The sequence below is a fragment of the Megascapheus bottae genome, chromosome 3 (genome assembly GCF_031878675.1).
Source record: "Megascapheus bottae isolate mThoBot1 chromosome 3, mThoBot2.hap1, whole genome shotgun sequence".
In the NCBI taxonomy this organism is placed as follows: domain Eukaryota; kingdom Metazoa; phylum Chordata; class Mammalia; order Rodentia; family Geomyidae; genus Megascapheus; species Megascapheus bottae.
This window is the reverse complement of record NC_143511.1, coordinates 23,006,462-23,024,474: the sequence shown is the minus strand read 5'-3', so window position 1 is coordinate 23,024,474 and position 18,013 is coordinate 23,006,462. Positions and strand designations below refer to the sequence as shown.

Here is an 18,013-nt window from a genome sequence, read left to right as displayed (position 1 = left end):
TAAAGTGCTTGCCTAGCATGCACAAAGACCCAGGTTCGATTCCTTGGTACCACATACATAGAAAAAAGCCGGAAGTGGTGCTGAGGCTCAAGTGGTAGAGCTCTAGCCTTGAGAAAGTCCAAGGACAGTGCTCAGGCCCTGAGCTCAAGCCCAGGACTGGCAAAAAAAATTAAAAAAAAAAAAAGAAATTAGAATGAAATGCGAGGCAAAAGTAAGTCATAAAGGAAAACTGATGTAAAAATGTATCATCTGGCCACCTGCCATTACGTAGTATCAGTAGTAGGCAAGGTGGAGGTGAGGATGACCCAGCTTCCAGCCTCTTACATAGACCTACTAAAGTTTTCTTATAGCAAATCTTTAAAGTTAAAAACAGCTCAATTATAGGTCAGAAATGAACATACAGTTAGTACAGTAAAAATATTGCTCATAAAGCCTGCCATTGAACTCACAGGATTTGTCCCTTGTAAAAGCTATTCTCCAAATCACCTCATTCAACACATAGGCATTATGGGAAACACTGGAGCATAGTGGCCTGTACATCTTTCTTCCCCCCAAAATGCGTTTCAACCTGTGACTGAACCCCATTTCTGATTTTAATATCCGACTCTATAGTTACAGGGAAGGTATGAAGTTATGGTACCAGTCCTCCAACCCACACACTTGCATCTGAAGACTTAAGGATCAGTAATAGAGTTTTTACTCCTCGAAGATTGGACTGGTAGGTATCAGATTTTTCATGTTAGCTTCAGGTTTTTGGCATTTTTTTTTTTTTTTGCCAGTCCTGGGCTTGAGCTCAGGGCCTGAGCACTGTCCTTGGACTTTCTCAAGGTTAGAGCTCTACCACTTGAGCCTCAGCACCACTTCCGGCATTTTTCTATATGTGGTACCAAGGAATTGAACCCGGGTCTTCGTGCATGCTAGGCAAGCACTTTAACCACTAGGCCAAACTCCTGGCCCAGTTTTTGGCATTTTTGAGACCTGTCTCACGTCGAAGCCTAGGCTAACCTCCCAAATCATAATCCTTCTGTTTCAGTCTCAGTTGGGATCAAAGATGTGTGTTGGATAGTGTTACAGCTGTAGGGCTGTGAATTAGCCTGGATTTGGAGGACTCCCTCCAGTTTAAATTCTTTTCAAGTCTTCTTTGTAGAAAGCCGCTTATTTATTTAAATTAATTCTAAATAATATCGCCTGCTCTGCAGATTTATTTTGTGCCCATTGCCATAAATCTTTCCAACTAGAAATGGGGACTGCAGTTAGGAAATATCTCCCTCTTCCTTTTTGTCAGTCATGGTGCTTGAACTCAGGATCTGGGTACTGCCCCTGAGTTTTGTGCTCAAGGCTAGCTCTCTACCACTGTGAGCCACAGCTCCACTTCTGTTTTCTAGGGTTTAATTGGAGATAAAAGTCTCATGACCTTTCCTGCCCATTCTTGCTTCAAACCATAGTCCTCAGACCTCATCCTCCTGTGTAGCTAGGATTACAGGCATGAACCACGGGCACCCAGCCTTACCTGGATCTTTGAGGATCCTGTGCAGGGCTAAGTACATATTAGTCTTCTGAATTGTTCTGTAGACAACAGAGAGATGTGAGTAGCATACGTGACAGGAGCTACCATGTCTAGTCTCAAAATACAATTTTATCCCCTGCATTTTCATATCCTTGTCCTCAAACATGTCTTTGTATTATTTCTCTTGTGATGGAATCCTCTCAACTGAAGGTTAGATAAGTAATGTGCAAACTGGGCTTTTAATAAAATGAATCAGGACAGTGAGTATGGCTTAGTGGTAGAGTGCTTGCCTAGCATGCACAAAGCCCTGGGTTTGATTCCTTGGTACCACATACACAGAAAAAGCTGGAAGTAGCATTGTGGCTCAAGTGGCAGAGCACTAGCCTTGAGCAAAAAGTGTCCAGGGCGCAGGCCCTGAGTTCAAGCCCCAGGATTGGCATCAATCAATCAATCAATCAAACTTAATTTTTTCCTTGGGGATTATTCTTATGACATATTAATATGACCAGAACAAGACGGCTACCTTTGAAATAGTAATTTTTCTCTAATACTCCGAGAATATGATTTTAAGATGGATGCTTATTTTAAAAGAAAAAAAAAACTTGTAAATAGAGATTCCCTTCTTGAACACTCGTTTGTTAAACCTGTCATTTAAAATATGATATAAAAATCAACTTTAATAAATTCTTTTAAAAAAAATAAAAATATATAAAAAAATAAAACATTTAAACCAGAAAACAAAGAAAAAAAACTTTGGTTTGTGCTATCAATTATTCTTAAAAGAGTTAAAATTAGAAATTTCTAAAACTAATTATTTAAAGGAAGGGACTATCATTCTCTTTGTATGTTTAATGCCTGTCAAACAATGGTCAATCAATAGTTTGTCTCATTTAAGATCACTGACTCGGAGCATGCCATACCAGTTGGATATGATCTCAAATCATGACTAATTTCTGGTGAGTGATTATAAAAACAGGTGCATTGCCTCATGACACTACACAGTTGTGGATTGAGTTGGGCTTTTTGCATTCCAGTTGAATTGTACACACGATGGCATATATTATTAACCACTTAGTAATCTTCAATGTTTAGGTTTTGGAATACTAAAAATCTGTTAACATGATAAAAAAGTAAGTCTTCCACACTTAGAACTGTCCTTAACAATGATAGTATTTTTTCTCTAAATTAAATCTTTTAACTTGGCTATTTTGCTTTGTTCTTTCAACAAACAATATACTGTAAGCCTCAAAGGTTATCTTAGAGATAAGATAAACCAGACTGTTTGCAAAGCCAGCTTATTTGGCCATATTTGCAAGCAGTTAATATACCATTGTTGGAATAAGCTACCGTGCTATGCAAAATGAAATGTGTACACTGCAAAACTTATGGTGTGTTTTTTTTTACTGTTGTTGTTTTTAATATTTAGAAAATTGTAGGACACTTGCTACTCTCAATATTGTTGCCTGAACTAAAAAACATCTTTTTATTAGTATAACCTCTGCTATTCTTGGTTAGTTTTGAAACCTCAAACCAATCTCTTAATTCTCTTAGCCTCAGGTTTCTATCTGCAAAATAAGTATAATTATGTCTAGCCCTAGCCACAGGATTGCTGTAAAAATAGCAGGGAAACTTTTTTTTTTTTTATGTAGGATGGCGAATGTGGTTTATAAATGAATGGTAACTCTTTTGTTTACAAATTATTTACTTTGGTATTTATGGTAACAAGGAAAAGGACCTATTTTCTACTAAGATGTGTAAACAAATAGTTTTTCCCTAAGACACCTGACCAATACACAGCCACACATACTGCATGTGAAACCATTCGGATTATGTACATTCAGGTTTAAAAATTGGGGAAAAGCCAGATGCCAGTGGCTAATGTCTCTAATCTACTTAGAAGGCCTAATGAGATTTTAAGATTGCAGTTGAAAGGCAGACTGAGAAGAAAGTCCACAAGACTCTTAATTACTAAAAGGCCAGAAGTAGCCAGGCATAGTGGCTAATACCTGTAATCCTAGCTATTCAGGAGGCTGAGATCTGAGGATCGAGATTCCAAGCCAGCCTGGGCACGAAAAGTCTATGAGACTCTTATCTCCAATTAACCACCAGAAGACCAGAAGTGGTGCTGTGGCTCAAGGGGTAGGGCAGTAGCCTTGAGCTGAAGAGCTCAAGGACAGCGCCCAGAGTTTAAAAAAAAAAAAAAGCCACAAATAGCTGTGGTAAAACAAACAAAAAAAATCACTGAGTCATTATCAAAGTGAGTGAGTCAGTTGTGTGTGTGTGTGTGTATGTGTATGTGTATGTGTATGTGTGTACACATGTCTGGTGCTTAAACTCAGGGCCTGTGCTTTTGCTAGACATTTTTGTTTTTGTTTTTGTTCTGCCAGTCCTGGGGCTTGTATTCAGGACCTGAATTCAGGACCTGGGGCTTTCTCAAGGCTAGAGCTCTACCACTTGAGCCACAGTACCACTTCTGGCTTTTTCTATGTAATGTGGTACCAAGGAATCAACCTGGGTTTTCATGCATGCTAGGTAAGCACTCTACCACTAGGCCAAACGGCCAAACTCCCCGCCCTGAAGTGGTTTAGATTTTTTTTTTTTTTTTTGGCCAGTCCTGGGGCTTAAACTCAGAGGGCCTGAGCACTGACTTCAGGCATTTTTTTTTTTTTTTTTTTTTTTTTTTTGCTCATGGGTGGTATTCTACTACTTGAGCAACACCTCCAGTCTCATTTTGCTGGTTAATTGGAGATGGAATCACTCAAACTTTTTTTTGCCCTGGCTGGCTTTCAGTTCTCAGCCTTATGAGTCAGCTAAGTTTACAGGCATGAACTTGTATTACCAATAGTAATATCTTTTTTTTCACATCTGATCATATAAAATAATATTTATTAAAATAAACTCGAGAAATGGAAACAATGTTTTTTTCTTTTCTTTGTTGGTCTGTTTCCTTTTCTTTTTTCTTTTTTTTCCATATATTTTTATTGTAATTAATAGAAGGGGTTACATTATATTCACCAGAGAGAAGGTGCATTACTTCACAAACATTGATCCCCTTTCTCATGTTTTGGTCACCATTTCCCTCCCCCAACCCCCACCCCTCATCTTGTTTTCCCCCCTTCCCTATCCAATTTCAAATAACCAAATGCACATAAATACAATATATCAGATAATAAGGTGGAATACTGTAACAATATGAGATAGCCAAGGGACAGCAAAAGAGATGAGAGATAACATAGTACATTAAGGACAACAATCTCTGTCCTTTTGTTTTTTCTTACTTGTTCTTATATCTGTGGGAGGGTAGACAGGGACCTAGAAATGGAGGGACCAAGGGTGAACAAATACAGCAGTGGTACTCACTAAACACTATGTTGAAATGAACTACATATCTTGTGTCTGGGTATGGGAAGAAAAAAATGGGAGGAAGCAAGGGAAGGGGTGAAAAGAAGAAATATACTCTTTAGCTGACTTATGCAACTGCAATTTGGTAATATCTTTTGATGAAAAGTTTTAAAAAACAACAGTTCTTCTGGATTCCTGCTCATATTTCCAACAAACCTTTCCTAGCAATTCTGAGGCTATTTCAGAGATCATTTCAGGTATTTGCTGCAATATCATACCATAGAGTTTAGTTTATAAATACTCTGTTTCATAGATTTCTTTTAGGTTTCTTGTTTGGAACTCAAGAATATATTATCAAAGACATAGTGATCTCAGTGATGATGTTAGTTTGAAAGGCTACACACCAAGTATGGTGGAGTATGCCAATAATTAAAACATTTGAAAGATTGAAGCAGGGACTGTGAGTTCAAGGTCCTCCTTGGTTATATAGCAAAATCATATCAAGGGAGAAAGAAAAAGTAAAATAAAACCATATGAAAAGGTGCCTGCTTAGAATAAGCAAGGTATAGTTTCCAGAATTACAAAAAAAAAAGCCAAACAAGTGAAATATAATTTAGATAATAAAATTGTTTTAGTACACTTTTCTCCTGCCAGAAAAAGATATTGAATACTGCCACCAGGTATTCTGCCTCTGTGCAGGTGTGGCTCCATTTAAGTGAATGCATTAAACTTGTCAGTGAAAAATCTGACCAGCAGATACTTTGTAGTATACACAGAACTTCTGAAAACAGTGGCTAGTTTGTGCAACTTTATAATTGCAACTGACAGTATCTCTACCAGCGCATTAAAAGAATAGTCCTTTGTTTGGTGTGGCCAATAGTCATTATATATTCACTCTTTGGATGAAAATGTGATTGTTTACTATTGTAGATGTTATTGGTTAAAGATTCCAGCTGCAACAAAGTGGGAAGAGGGAATCAACTGTTATTTCTTGACTTCTAGGAAAAACTTACATTGTAAGCACATTGCCATGAAAAGCATTTTGAGTATTTCTGGTATTTATTTTTACTTCCTTTTTACTGGTATTTAAAAGACTTGTAATAAATTTGCCAGGATTTGCTTGATCCTTCCTGTAATCCGATCTGAGAATCATCATTCAAAGAAGTCTATGTTAACCACCAAAAGGCCGAAATTGTCAGCACTGATCAAAAAAAATCAAAGTGAGTTTGAGGCTTTGAGTTTAAGTCCCTGTAATTGCAATCACACACACACACACACACACACACTCACGCACGCACACGCATCCAAAAGCCTTACACAGGTACACTGCTAAGGAGAATGCACGATAGCAACTAATCACAAAAGAAATTCAACATTAGTAGTTATTAGAGAAACACAAAATTTAAAACATAATGAGGGCACTATGCTTTTCAAATAAAAAACATTGGCATTTTTGGCTCACACCTGTAATCCTACCTACTAAGAAGAATAGAATCATAGTTCAAAGTCATCTGGTACAGATAAAGTCCATGAGACTCTTATCTCCAGTTAAACACCAAAAAGCCAGAAGTTGAACTATCTGGTTCAAGTGGTAGAGTGCCATCCTTGAGAGGAAAAGCTAAGGGAAAATGTCCAGGCCCTGAATTCAAGCCCCCACTGTACACACACACACACACAAATTTATAATGTCTAGTGCTGGAAAAAAAATTGGAAAAACTGAATCTTTATAGTTATAAAGTTATAATAAAGCCAACAATACTGGTCCAAGGTATCAACTTAAAGAAAGACATGCCACATAAAACTTACACACATATTGTTACCACCCAAACAACACAAAACTAAGGCTGGCCTTTAGTTAATGAATAAACATTGTTATACATACATCATACATCAGAGTAACATTCACCCATGAAAATCAATAAGCTCCTCAAATGACTATATATTCTGTCATTCCGTTTACAATCCATTCTGTAGAAGCAAAAGTCCAAAACTTATTGTTTGTGGAGGATGGCTTCTTCAGGGCATTGACAACCCAGTGTATTTGAAGAAACTTTTAGATAACAATGTTGTAGATCTTGGTTGTCAGATTCATAGACATTAAACTGACTAGTTGAAGCTCACAGTTTGTTTTGTGATGGTTGGTTTTGATTGTTAACCTGATTGGTTTGAAGAGATTAGAAAAACACACTTTTGGTGTGTCTGCGAGAGTCTTTCCAGAGATGATTAGTTCATAGGGCTCTGACATGCAGTAGATTCATAACTTGATGCCATTGTGGGGGAAGTGATGAAATACAAGAGCTGAGCCTGTTTGGAGGAAGAACGTCTAGAGCCCTCTTTCAGCTGTGGCTTACTGCCTGCTTTATATTGCCCTTTCTCTGCTTCCTGTCTGTCTGCAAAGAGGTGATGAAGCTTCTTTCACATACTTCTGTTCCCATGTGATTTTCTGTTTAAGTATGTGAAGCCAGGAATCATGGACTCAACCCTGAAACCATTGAAATCAGTAGACAGGGTAAAACTCATTTTAATTGCTTCTATCATATTTTGTCAAAGCAGCAAGAGATGTAGCTAATGCAAGTTTGTTTGTTTTTGGATTGGTTTGGGGGCTTGAACTTAAGGCCTGCTTAAGCTTTTATGCTCAAGGATAGCAGTCTACACTTGGGCCACAGCTCCACTTCTAACCTTTCCATGGTTAACTGGAGATAAGACAATATGTTGGAAATGAACTTTACAACTTAGGAGGGGACGGGGTAGGGAAAGTGGAAGAAAAACATGGGAAGGGATAACAGTATTCAAGAGTCTCACAGATTTTCTTTCCCTGCTGGCTTTGAACCTTGATCTTTACATCTCAGCCTCCTGAATAGGTAGGATTACAGGAGTGAGTCACCAAGATGTCCTTTTGGAAAAAAGATAAAAACTAGGTTTTGGTAACAAGAATAGCTTTTCTTCTAAATGTTTCATACTTTATTTGTTCTTATTTTTGCTTCATTTAGTGTTTTACATTTTTCATTTCTTGAAAGAATTATCAAGTACAAGAAGTCCCAAAGAAAATACTTTTACTTGGCTTTTGAACAGTATTCACATCTCTTTTCTTTCACATTATATCTTCCTTGTCCTAATAATGCTATGAATCTTATGAAATATTTTTTTAGCATCAGCATGTTGAAACACGTGTTCTGTTTATAGTTTGCTCTTGCTGTCTTCCAAGGAGTTGAAATCCTCACTTACCTTCTATTTGGGATGGCTATATTATATCACTAGAAGATGTGCTTTTTAACAATAGAATATCAGCAGGAAGGTTAATAGTGTAAATGTGTATGTTTAACAGTTAATGATGGTGGAGACATTTTGAAGATATTAGTGCCTTTTCATGTGCCTCAGTTAACTTTAAAAAAAGAGTACTCATTTAAGTTTTTTTTAAAAAAAAGGCTTTAAAACCAGACATAATAAATAATATATAGCTTGTAATATATGCACTTTAAGACTGAGGCAAAGATAATTGCAAGTTTGAGGCCAGATTGGCCCACATAAAGTTCTATGTATGTCTTTAACACAGTTCCCTATGTGTGTGGAAGACCTCATTAATTCATTCATTAATTTTAAAGTTTAGTTTTATTTAGATGATTAATACATTTAGTCAACTAATGTTTTTCTTTAAAAACCTAGAAGATAGCTTGTTTGAGGTATATAATACACAGGGCTTGATTTATAAAAATTTTAAGTTTGGTTTTGCATTTGGCATACATAAATCTTGCCCTTAATAAATCATGACTTTCTGTCATGAGGGATGTACTAAAATTAATTGCTAAAAGGAGGTTAGTTGTACGTGTAGATGTTAAAGGAAGATAAGGTCATCTCCTTTGCCTACGGTAGAACATTCTAGAACTAGAATTATATTTACTTGCTCCCATCTCTGAGATTCATTTCCACAATAGGATAAAGAGGGTGCAAATTTTTCTTTCTTTCTACTCCTTTTATAAGTGAATATACTTTTTATTCCATCTTTACCCTCACCCATTTCTTAACACGCAAAAATCAAATTTAATTTTGTCATGGTGCTAGTTGGTCATGTGAGTTCTGTACAACATCTCATTTATACTGCCTCACACATCACTCACAGGACAAGTTCCCACAAAGACCTGTTTTGTTCTGCTGTGATCCACCCTAAAGAAACCAGTTTCTAAACTGTGCAAGGCTTTGTAAATCAAGATGAACTGGTCAGAAATGGGATACAGAAACAAACAAGAAACCAAATAGTTCTTCCTCCTTAACATGGTAGCTAACGAGCAGTGTTACATGTAATAAAATTTCAGGTAATTAAACATTCTGCATTCGAAGAATATTCCATCTAAGAACTTCGTGTCACATGCATCTTGGAATCCTAGTTCAAACTTACTAATTGTTAGACTAGAGAAAGTATAATTAATGTTTTTAATAAAGTTTCTAGGCAGTACAAGGCACTCAGATCAGTGGTGGACAACACAGCTCATTTCTGTATATTTCTTAGCCAGACCTTTATGGCTGAGCATCAAGGTTGAAAGGAAAACAAGGGTATGTATTCACATAGCTTTCCCATTTTTTTTTTTTCTGGCAGAGGTATAGTTAACCACAGTGAAGTAATTCTATCTGCTGGGGGCAAAACTTAATTTATCAGGATCTTTTCGGGTCAGAAAGGAAAATACCCATTAAAAATTCATATGTAATAAAATATGTTTTACAGTTTAGTTAAACTCTAATGTGTTCACAGCTTATGGTTTTTAGAATGCCCTTGAATTGTGTTTTCTTTGAATAAGTGTTTTTATCAAATCAGTTCACCTTCATTTTGAGAGGTTTCAAGAGTATCAAGCACTTCTCAAATGATAAGAGTCTAAACTTAGGCTTTTAATTCACTATTAAATAGCCTTCCAGTGAATCAGCATCTTTGTGATATCTTTTTCTTGCCTAGAGAAATTTATATACAAAAACAAAGAGAGAAGAAAAGATCAGAAAAAAATATTAAAATGGCTTTAAATATTAAAATTCCCTTTTTGTTTCTAATAAGGAGCAAAAGACAATCTTTATCCAAAATAAATCATAGTATTTTTCAGAGTGCTGTGTTTGTGTGTGTGTATTTTCTATATCCTGAATCAAATCAATATGCTACTTAATATAATACTATTACGTAGACCATGTGGTAATTTAAAATTTTGCCATTGCTTTTAAAAAAATTCAACACATTTTGAGAGTAAAATTCTAATTAAAAATGTTTTCTTCCCTCATTAAGCCATTTTTTCACCAAGCTGGTGGCATTCACAAGTCTATTTTTTACTTTAATGAAAGTAGTTAATGGGAGGAGCTTTTTAACGTTTTCCCTTGCTTAGGAATGCTGGATGGTTAAACTGAATGATAGAAGGGTATTTAATATACATCATGATCAATGAAGACTTTTTCAAATATGCTAGATTAAATAAAAGCTTTCTAGTTGGTTCTGTACTAAAGTGGTTAAGATCTATTGTCTTTGTAAAGAATTAAATTGGATAATATATGTAAAATATATAATGTCTCATAAAACCTTATGCAGATTAAAGTCAGGGTTTTTGTTTGTTTGAATCTTAAAATTATCATATATTTCTCTGTATGAGGTTTGCTATTTTTATTCTTGGGTGCAGTTCTCAATTTGATGTTATATTTGTTTTAGAGAATTAATGCAAAACTTCATGATGGATTATGTCAGCACTGTAAAGAAGTTCTTGAATGGCGTGTTAAATACAGCAAATACAAACCATTATCAAAACCTAAAAAGTGGTGAGTTCATTTTCTTACTTTACCAGTGGGATATGTACCATATTTTTTGTTTTGTTATGGTATATGTATCATGCTATATTGTTTTAATAGAATTTCATTGCATACTCTTTCATGACAGGTTTTTTTTGTTTGTTTGTTTGCTTGTTTTGGTCTTGTTTGTAAGTAGTATTGACTTCCATGGAGACAACTTGATAGGTTTCTTGTGTCAATTTTACAGTGTTTTCTTTCTGTGCTTTATCTGGTGTCCCCTCTCTCTACCCCCTCCCCCCCAAAAAAATCCCTTTTGGTGACTAGAGGCTTAGCTTATGTGGTAGAGCATATGCCAACCTTGCCTGGGCCTAGATTCAGTCCCCAACTCCAAAGAAGCAAACACTTGTAAACCCTTACATGCCCAAATTAGAAACTGGAAATTTAGCAATAGAGAAAATGTTTACCTTGTCCAATTTTAGATTTTTATGTATGAATTAACTGGGTCTTCTAGATGGTAATTAAATGCTGATTATGCAATAAATCATGTACTTTTAGTTAACAAGCCTAATCCAAGGTTTTCAGCATCCTGAATATCTTCAACAAGGTTTTCTTTTACAAAGATACTCTAAGGCTTCATTACCAGTCTTCACTTTGTCTTGGGAACATTGTTTTTTTTTTTTTTTTCCTAAAAGAATTTGAAGTCGAACTAATAAACATTTATATAGGTATATCATTTTAAAAGACTAATTGTATGTAAGAAATAAAATCGTTTGAAAATATTCTTGCCTCATCCATTATTTGTACATGAATTTATTTCTATGTGCTATATTCTGTATACTCATCTTCATTATGAATGCTTGTTTAGTTCTACCATTTCTTATAATAGGCTGAGGCTTTGAAGGTTAATCAGTGATGAGAGAGTTGTGTCACAGCATTCCAGGAGTATTAAAATATCCGACAGTAGAGTTTTAGTCATAGATGGCTCTTTATGTCACTTGGTATTTGTCTGATGACTTTAAGCTCCAACTCTGTTCTGGACCTCAGCTTCTTATGTTTTTAAAAGGTAAAAGCAGAGCTGGACACTGGTGGCTTACTCCTGTAGTCCTATTCTGGTGACTGAGAGATCTAAGGATCATAGATCAAAGCCAGCCTGGGCAGGAAAGTCTGTAGATGCTTATCTCCAGTTAATCACTAACAAAAACTGGAAGTAGAGCTGTAGCTCAAGTAGTAGAGTATTAGCCTTGAGCAAAAATAAGCTTAAGGGCATTGCCCAAGCCCAGAGTTCAAACCCCAGGAACAACACAGACACACACACACACACACACACACACACACACACACACACAGTTAAAATGGAGTTTTGATTACTTTGAACCATCCATCATTTGTACATAGACACTATTTTTTTTTTGGTTTGTTGGTCGTGGGACTTGAACTCTGGGCCTGGGCATTGTCTCTGAGCTCTTCAGTTCAAAATTGGTGCTTTACCACTTGAGCCATAGCACCACTTCTGGTTTTCTGGTAGTTAATTGGCAATAAGAGTCTTGGAGACTTTCATGGTCTAGGCTGGCTTTGAACCATGATCCTCAGATCTCAGCTTCCTGAGTAGCTAGGACTTCAGGTGTAAGCCACGGTCACCGGGCTGCGTTTTTTTGTTTTGTTTTGTTTTGTTGTTTTTACATTGGTACAACAATCTTTGATTTAAAATCCGTAACTTACACAGTTTTCATCGTTCTTGGTCAAACGTGAATATTTTGTGCTCACTTTTAAAGGAAATATTCTAGAAGCTGTTCAAAGAACATTTTATACATATATGAAAATGTCACAATGAAATGTATTGTTTTTGTTCAATTAGGGTACTGTAATAAAAAATAAAAGAAGGAAAACAATTAATCTAGTCCAACTTACTACTATAATAAGGAGGTAGTATTTCCGCTCACTTTCACATACACAATCTAGAGATCCAAAGAAGTGAATTGTAACCACTTGTACTCCTGGGTATGTGGAGTGGAGGATATTGTTTCCTTAAAAAGAATTGATGTGAGAAGTGTGTGATGTAATCTTGCATGTGGTTTTGGAAGCTTCCTGTTTTGAGCATAGTTTTACTTAGAGCCACTGCAGGAAATGTGAATTTGATACTTTAGCCATGTTGAGTTTCTATTATTTGTACATCAAGAGGGTGGAGCACTTTACAAGTCACTGTTTACCAAAGCAACTAGTCATCATAGATATGAGAATACCAACACAGGAAGATGAATTGTGGTAAAGGTTAAAGTGTAGTAACCAGGAAAGAAAGCAATTTCAGGGAAGATCTAGCACTAACCTGTTCTAAATCCGTCCTGGGGGAAACTTTAAAGAGAGTTCTGGGGAAGTTTACCTCCCATACATAAATCTTGCAACCTGCTCATTTATGTAGTATAGAAAATTACGTTACTAGTGCCACTTTTTGTTTTTGAACTGCTGATTTTGTAGAGATGATAAGTATGGTATAATTGAAGTCAGTGTCATGCGGCACCACTGTCTGTCTTCATTCCTAGGTCTCAATACTTTGAGTGACCTTCATAAACAGTTCACCTCAAATATTGTACAACAGAGACATGTCACACCAGGTCAGAATTGTAGTCTTCAATTTCCCAAACTAATATTGTTTTCCCATTATGTTACCATCATCCAGTAAAAACTTAATGTCCCCAATTTTCATCTGTAAGTTTTTTTTGTTTGTTTGTTTTAAGGCACAGTCAACTAGGTCCCACTTTTATAATGGAAAAAGTAGAAGTTTGTAAATCTAAAATAATTTTATCATTTTCACAAACATACATTACCTTTATAAAAGGGAAAAAATGTCATTTTCAGAGCACATGTACTTTGCTGATAGGACTTTTTATTCAGATCCACAACCTTAGGGAAACCTGGTTTTCAGAAGCAATTTAAATCTGAAAGTGCATTATTGCTCTTAGCAGTAGAATTCATTCTGTTCTCAAAGGTTGTCTTTTTAGTGTCAGCCAGGCATGGGGACACAGAACATTCTTTTAAAGTATTGAGTATTTTGATACAGCTAAGAATTTGCAAATAAGTATCATAAAAATTTATTGTAGAATTTAGCATGTTTGGGGGGGACACATTCTTAGAGTTTGGGTTAGGTAAATAATGCATTCTGCCCAAGAATCTGATTTTAACAAGTTGTGCAGGTGTTTGAGTCTTAAGAAACAATATTACCTTTGACTCAGACACCAACACAATTTTAAAATTACTTTATGAATTTTAACAGTAACACTTGTGCCTACAATTTGCAATTTAAATATTTAAAGATTTGTTTACTCCAAGGATCTCATGCATGAGACCCTCAAAATATTTACCAGAAAGGGATTATATTCTAATTTCCCTGAGGTCTCAGATGAACCTACTTTTTATGGTTTTGGAAATTAAAGACAAAAAAGAATTGTGAAAAATATCTAATCCGTTTGAATTACTGGAACTTTAGTATATATATATTCTGATAGTATAAAAAATATTAACCTAAATGAAAGGATCTCTAGGATATGGAAACAAGAGCTTTATCTTGTGTGATTGTTGTTCTTAATGTACGATGTTATTTCTCTTCTCTTTTGTTGCCCTTTGGTTAATCTCATATTGTTACTGTATCTGACTTTGTATATTGTATATACATTTATTTTGTTTATTTGAAGTAGGAAAGGGAAGGGGGAAAAACAAGATGATAGGGAGGGGGGAAGGGGAGGGCATGGGGACAAAAACATGAGAAAGGGTATTAATGTGTGAGAAGAAATGCGCCTACTATCTGGCAAATGTAACTGTAGCCCCTCTATACATTACCCTGACAATGACAAAAATCAAAAACATTAACTTACTCTACTTTGCAAACAATTTAGTAAAGCTTTTGGAAATGTTAAAACACAAACATACCACAATAATGTAACCAGAACTTTAATTATCTTCACTAAACTTAACATCAGAGAGGGATTTTGTTTTAAATTTTTTTATGTTTAATTCTACTTTATTGTCCTAGTTGTAGAATTTATGCAGTAAAATTTACCCTTCACAGTCTACAATTTAATAAAAGTATATTTGTGAGACTAATGTTGTAATAAAGATATAAATGTTTATGTCATGTCATAGTTAATGATAGTTGTAGCTTCTTTCTTTTTTCGGTTTTTGAAACAGAATCGCCTATGTAGCCCAACCTAGCTTCACACTCTCAATCTTGCCCAGGTGTGCACCACTATACCCAACCTAAATCTGAGAGTGCAATCCAGGAGTTTTAATTTGGGGGCTTTTCAAATGGACGTTTAGGTCTAGCACTTTATTTCATCAGTAAGTCTTAAATAATTAGAAAAAAATCAATATTTGACTTTCCCTTTCTATTTTTAGTGTTAAATGTTTACAGAAAACAGTGAAGGATTCTTACCACATAATTTGTAGACCATGTGCTTGTGAATTAGAAGTTTGCGCAAAATGTGGAAAGAAAGAAGATATTGTTATTCCGTGAGTATTTCTTTTTGCATCTGGATTTTACACTTTCTAAGGTGCTTGGGCTTTCTTTCAGTAACTTTGAAGGTATAGTATTTACAGTAATGGAGATATTTTTCTGTATAATAAGAAGAGACATATATATATATATATATATATATTCTTTTTTTTTTTTTTTGCTAGTCCTGGGGCTTGAACTTGAGCCTGAGCAGCCTGAGCACTGTCCTTGAGTTTTAAGGCTAGCACTCTACCACTTGAATCACAGCACCACTTCTAGCTTTTTCTGTGTATGTATTACCAAAGAATCATACCCAGGGCTTCATGCATGCTTGGCAAGCACTCTTCCACTAAGCCACACTCCTGGCCCCAAGGATCTTCTTTTAATTGCAGTAAAATTGACACTTGCTATTTTTAAGAACATCAACTGTTTAGCCATGAACTTTGCATTCATAATAACTCATTGTGTGACAATTTCCCCTTAGTGGATACCTTTTATTCATTTCAAGCCTACTTTGGGGACAGTAGATTTCTTGGTTAGTTCTTCAGTAAAGACTACTTAAAGGGTCTTTCAGTGCGAAAAGCTTTCTTTACTTTTGTGATTGAATAATAAATGCCTGTGAAGTAATCAGAAACTTTTTCTTCTATTTTGAGGTTTAATAAAGAACCAGAAAGGACAGAAAATGGTGAAAATGATCAAAGTTCTCACAGGAGAAGATGCAAAAGAAATGAAGAAAGTGATGAGGACTCAGATTTTGAAGGAGACTTAGATGATGCAGGTGTTCATTCCACAAGGGACTGAAGAAGCAATCAAGTCACTTCCAGAGTGGGAAATTCCAGCCCACTAGTAATTCTGAGAGTTTTAACAAAATAACTGAAGTCCTAATGAGGAAATAGAAATAAAACTATAGAAAGAGGCAAAACTTACATTGTATATAGAATGTTTGAATAATTAGGAAACTTACGTCCATGTTTTTCTTCAGCAAAATCTAGACTGATAACCAAAATGGATATTGAATGCAGATAAATGCATATTACTTAGAATTATGTACTATCTAATATCAAGCCAAACAATTCAGAATTGTTTATATCAGGATTGTTTTATAAAATGATACTTGATGGCTTGTCTGAAAATTAATCATGATAAGTACCTTTTGATAAACCAATCTCACATCATGTGCCTTTTATAGCAAAACCTCTCCCTTATGTACATTTACTTGTTACAAAGCAAAAAAAAAATTGATAATGTTTAGCAAATGTCTATCAATTGTTCTTTGAATGTATCTCTTTATGCTTTTACCTTTTGCCTCTTGCGAAATATCCACCCAGAAAAATCAAGAACCCAGAATATGAATATTTGTACATTCATTTGTGTGTCCACATGCACCTCACGCTCACATGTGCACTTGTGCACACACACACACACACACACACACACACACCAGGCAGATGCTTCTAGTATAGACGTTTCCCCTACAGGTCTCTTCCTCTCCACAAGTCCACCTTTCTAGAGACATGATCCTGAATTTTGATAATTATTTTCTTCCTTTTTTTTTTTTTTTGCCAGTCCTACCTTGAACTCAGAGCCTGAGCACTGTCCTTGGGCTTTCTCAAGGCTAGAGCTCTACCACTTGAGCCACAGAACCACTTATGACTTTTTTCTATGTATATGGTACCCAGGAATAGGGTCTTTGTGCAGGCTAGGCAAACACTCTACCACTAGGCCATACTCCCAGTTTGGCCCTACTCTGTTTTTACATAGTATACTTTGTTAAGACAGTTCAGTGTTATTTGAATTATTTTGATTTTTTTCCCTTTTGTAAACAATGCCTGTAAGAACAGTGTTATGTGATTTTCTTGGTACATGTATGCAATTCTGAAGGAATTTAAACTCTACCAGGGGTAGAGGGAATTGGGTATATATGCCTCATTGCTTTTTACTATATAATATGTAACTTTATTTCAGAGGAACTGTAAACCCCTTTTTACAGCAGCATGTAGAATTGCAGTGTTCTGTATCCTTTCTAATCTTCCTATATTTACTGATTACTTAGCTATGATAAAACATAATACCAAGCAATAACATTTTGCCTAGAGCGTGGCCTAGTGGTAGAGTGCTCGCCTAGCTGCACGAATTCCTGGGTTAGAGTCCTCAGTACCACATACACAGAAAAAGCTGGTAAGTGGTGCTATGGCTCAAATGGTAGAGTACTACCCTTGAGAAAGTCCAAGGGCAGTGCTCAGGCCCTAAGTTGAAGCCCCAGGATTAGCAAAGAGAAATAACTTGCTGTTCTTAACAGTGTTTTGTTTTGTTTTTTTAGAAACACATACTGAAATATTTAAGGGCTTAGTGTCATTTTTCATTAAAATGCTTGAATATGTAAAAGTAAAGAAAGAAGAACATTTTAAAGCCATCAAAAATGCTAAGTAGGATTAATTTTTTTAAGCACTCAATAATTCTGTCAATAAAACAAAGTCTTATGGTACTAAAGAAGGATGGAGATAAAAATAGAGGTATTCTGTTCATAATCTGGAAAAAAAGTCACAGTATTTAAGCCTCTGGTTTTTGTTTCTTTCCCATTAGCTTATGTGACTTCTGTTTTTGTATACTTATTTTTACATATCCATTTTCTTTACTTTGTGTGTAAATTTAACTTACGAGATTAAAGAGCCAAAATTATTATTAGATCTAGCATATATTCTTTCCCTTGTGAATGCTTTTTAATTCTCAGATTGCCAGGAACTGTGGTAGAACATCATCTAGTGATCTGTACCAATAGCATTTCATTCCTTTTTTTAAAAAAAATTATTAGACATCACTCCTTTATTACACTGATCTGGAAAAAGATTTAGTAGTTATGCCCAGTGAATCCAGGTGGCAGAGCCAAGCAACTGAAACATGATTCAGAAAATAGACCCAGGCATTTCCCT

The 18,013-nt window shown here is 35.5% G+C and overlaps 1 protein-coding gene across 3 annotated transcripts in view; it reads left to right on the top strand.

The window, feature by feature from the left end:
• C3H9orf85 (chromosome 3 C9orf85 homolog) overlaps positions 1–17,108 on the top strand; it is a 31,999-nt gene extending 14,891 nt beyond the window's left edge. For all 3 annotated transcript variants that reach the window (XM_090329647.1, XM_090329646.1, XM_090329648.1), the window contains 3 exons: positions 10,524–10,630; positions 14,987–15,100; positions 15,737–17,108. In XM_090329647.1, the coding sequence (XP_090185773.1) occupies positions 10,524–10,630; positions 14,987–15,100; positions 15,737–15,884 (369 nt within the window). In that variant the 3' untranslated portion in view covers positions 15,885–17,108. The remainder of the gene's footprint in view (positions 1–10,523; positions 10,631–14,986; positions 15,101–15,736) is intronic.
• Positions 17,109–18,013: the final 905 nt, after the last annotated feature.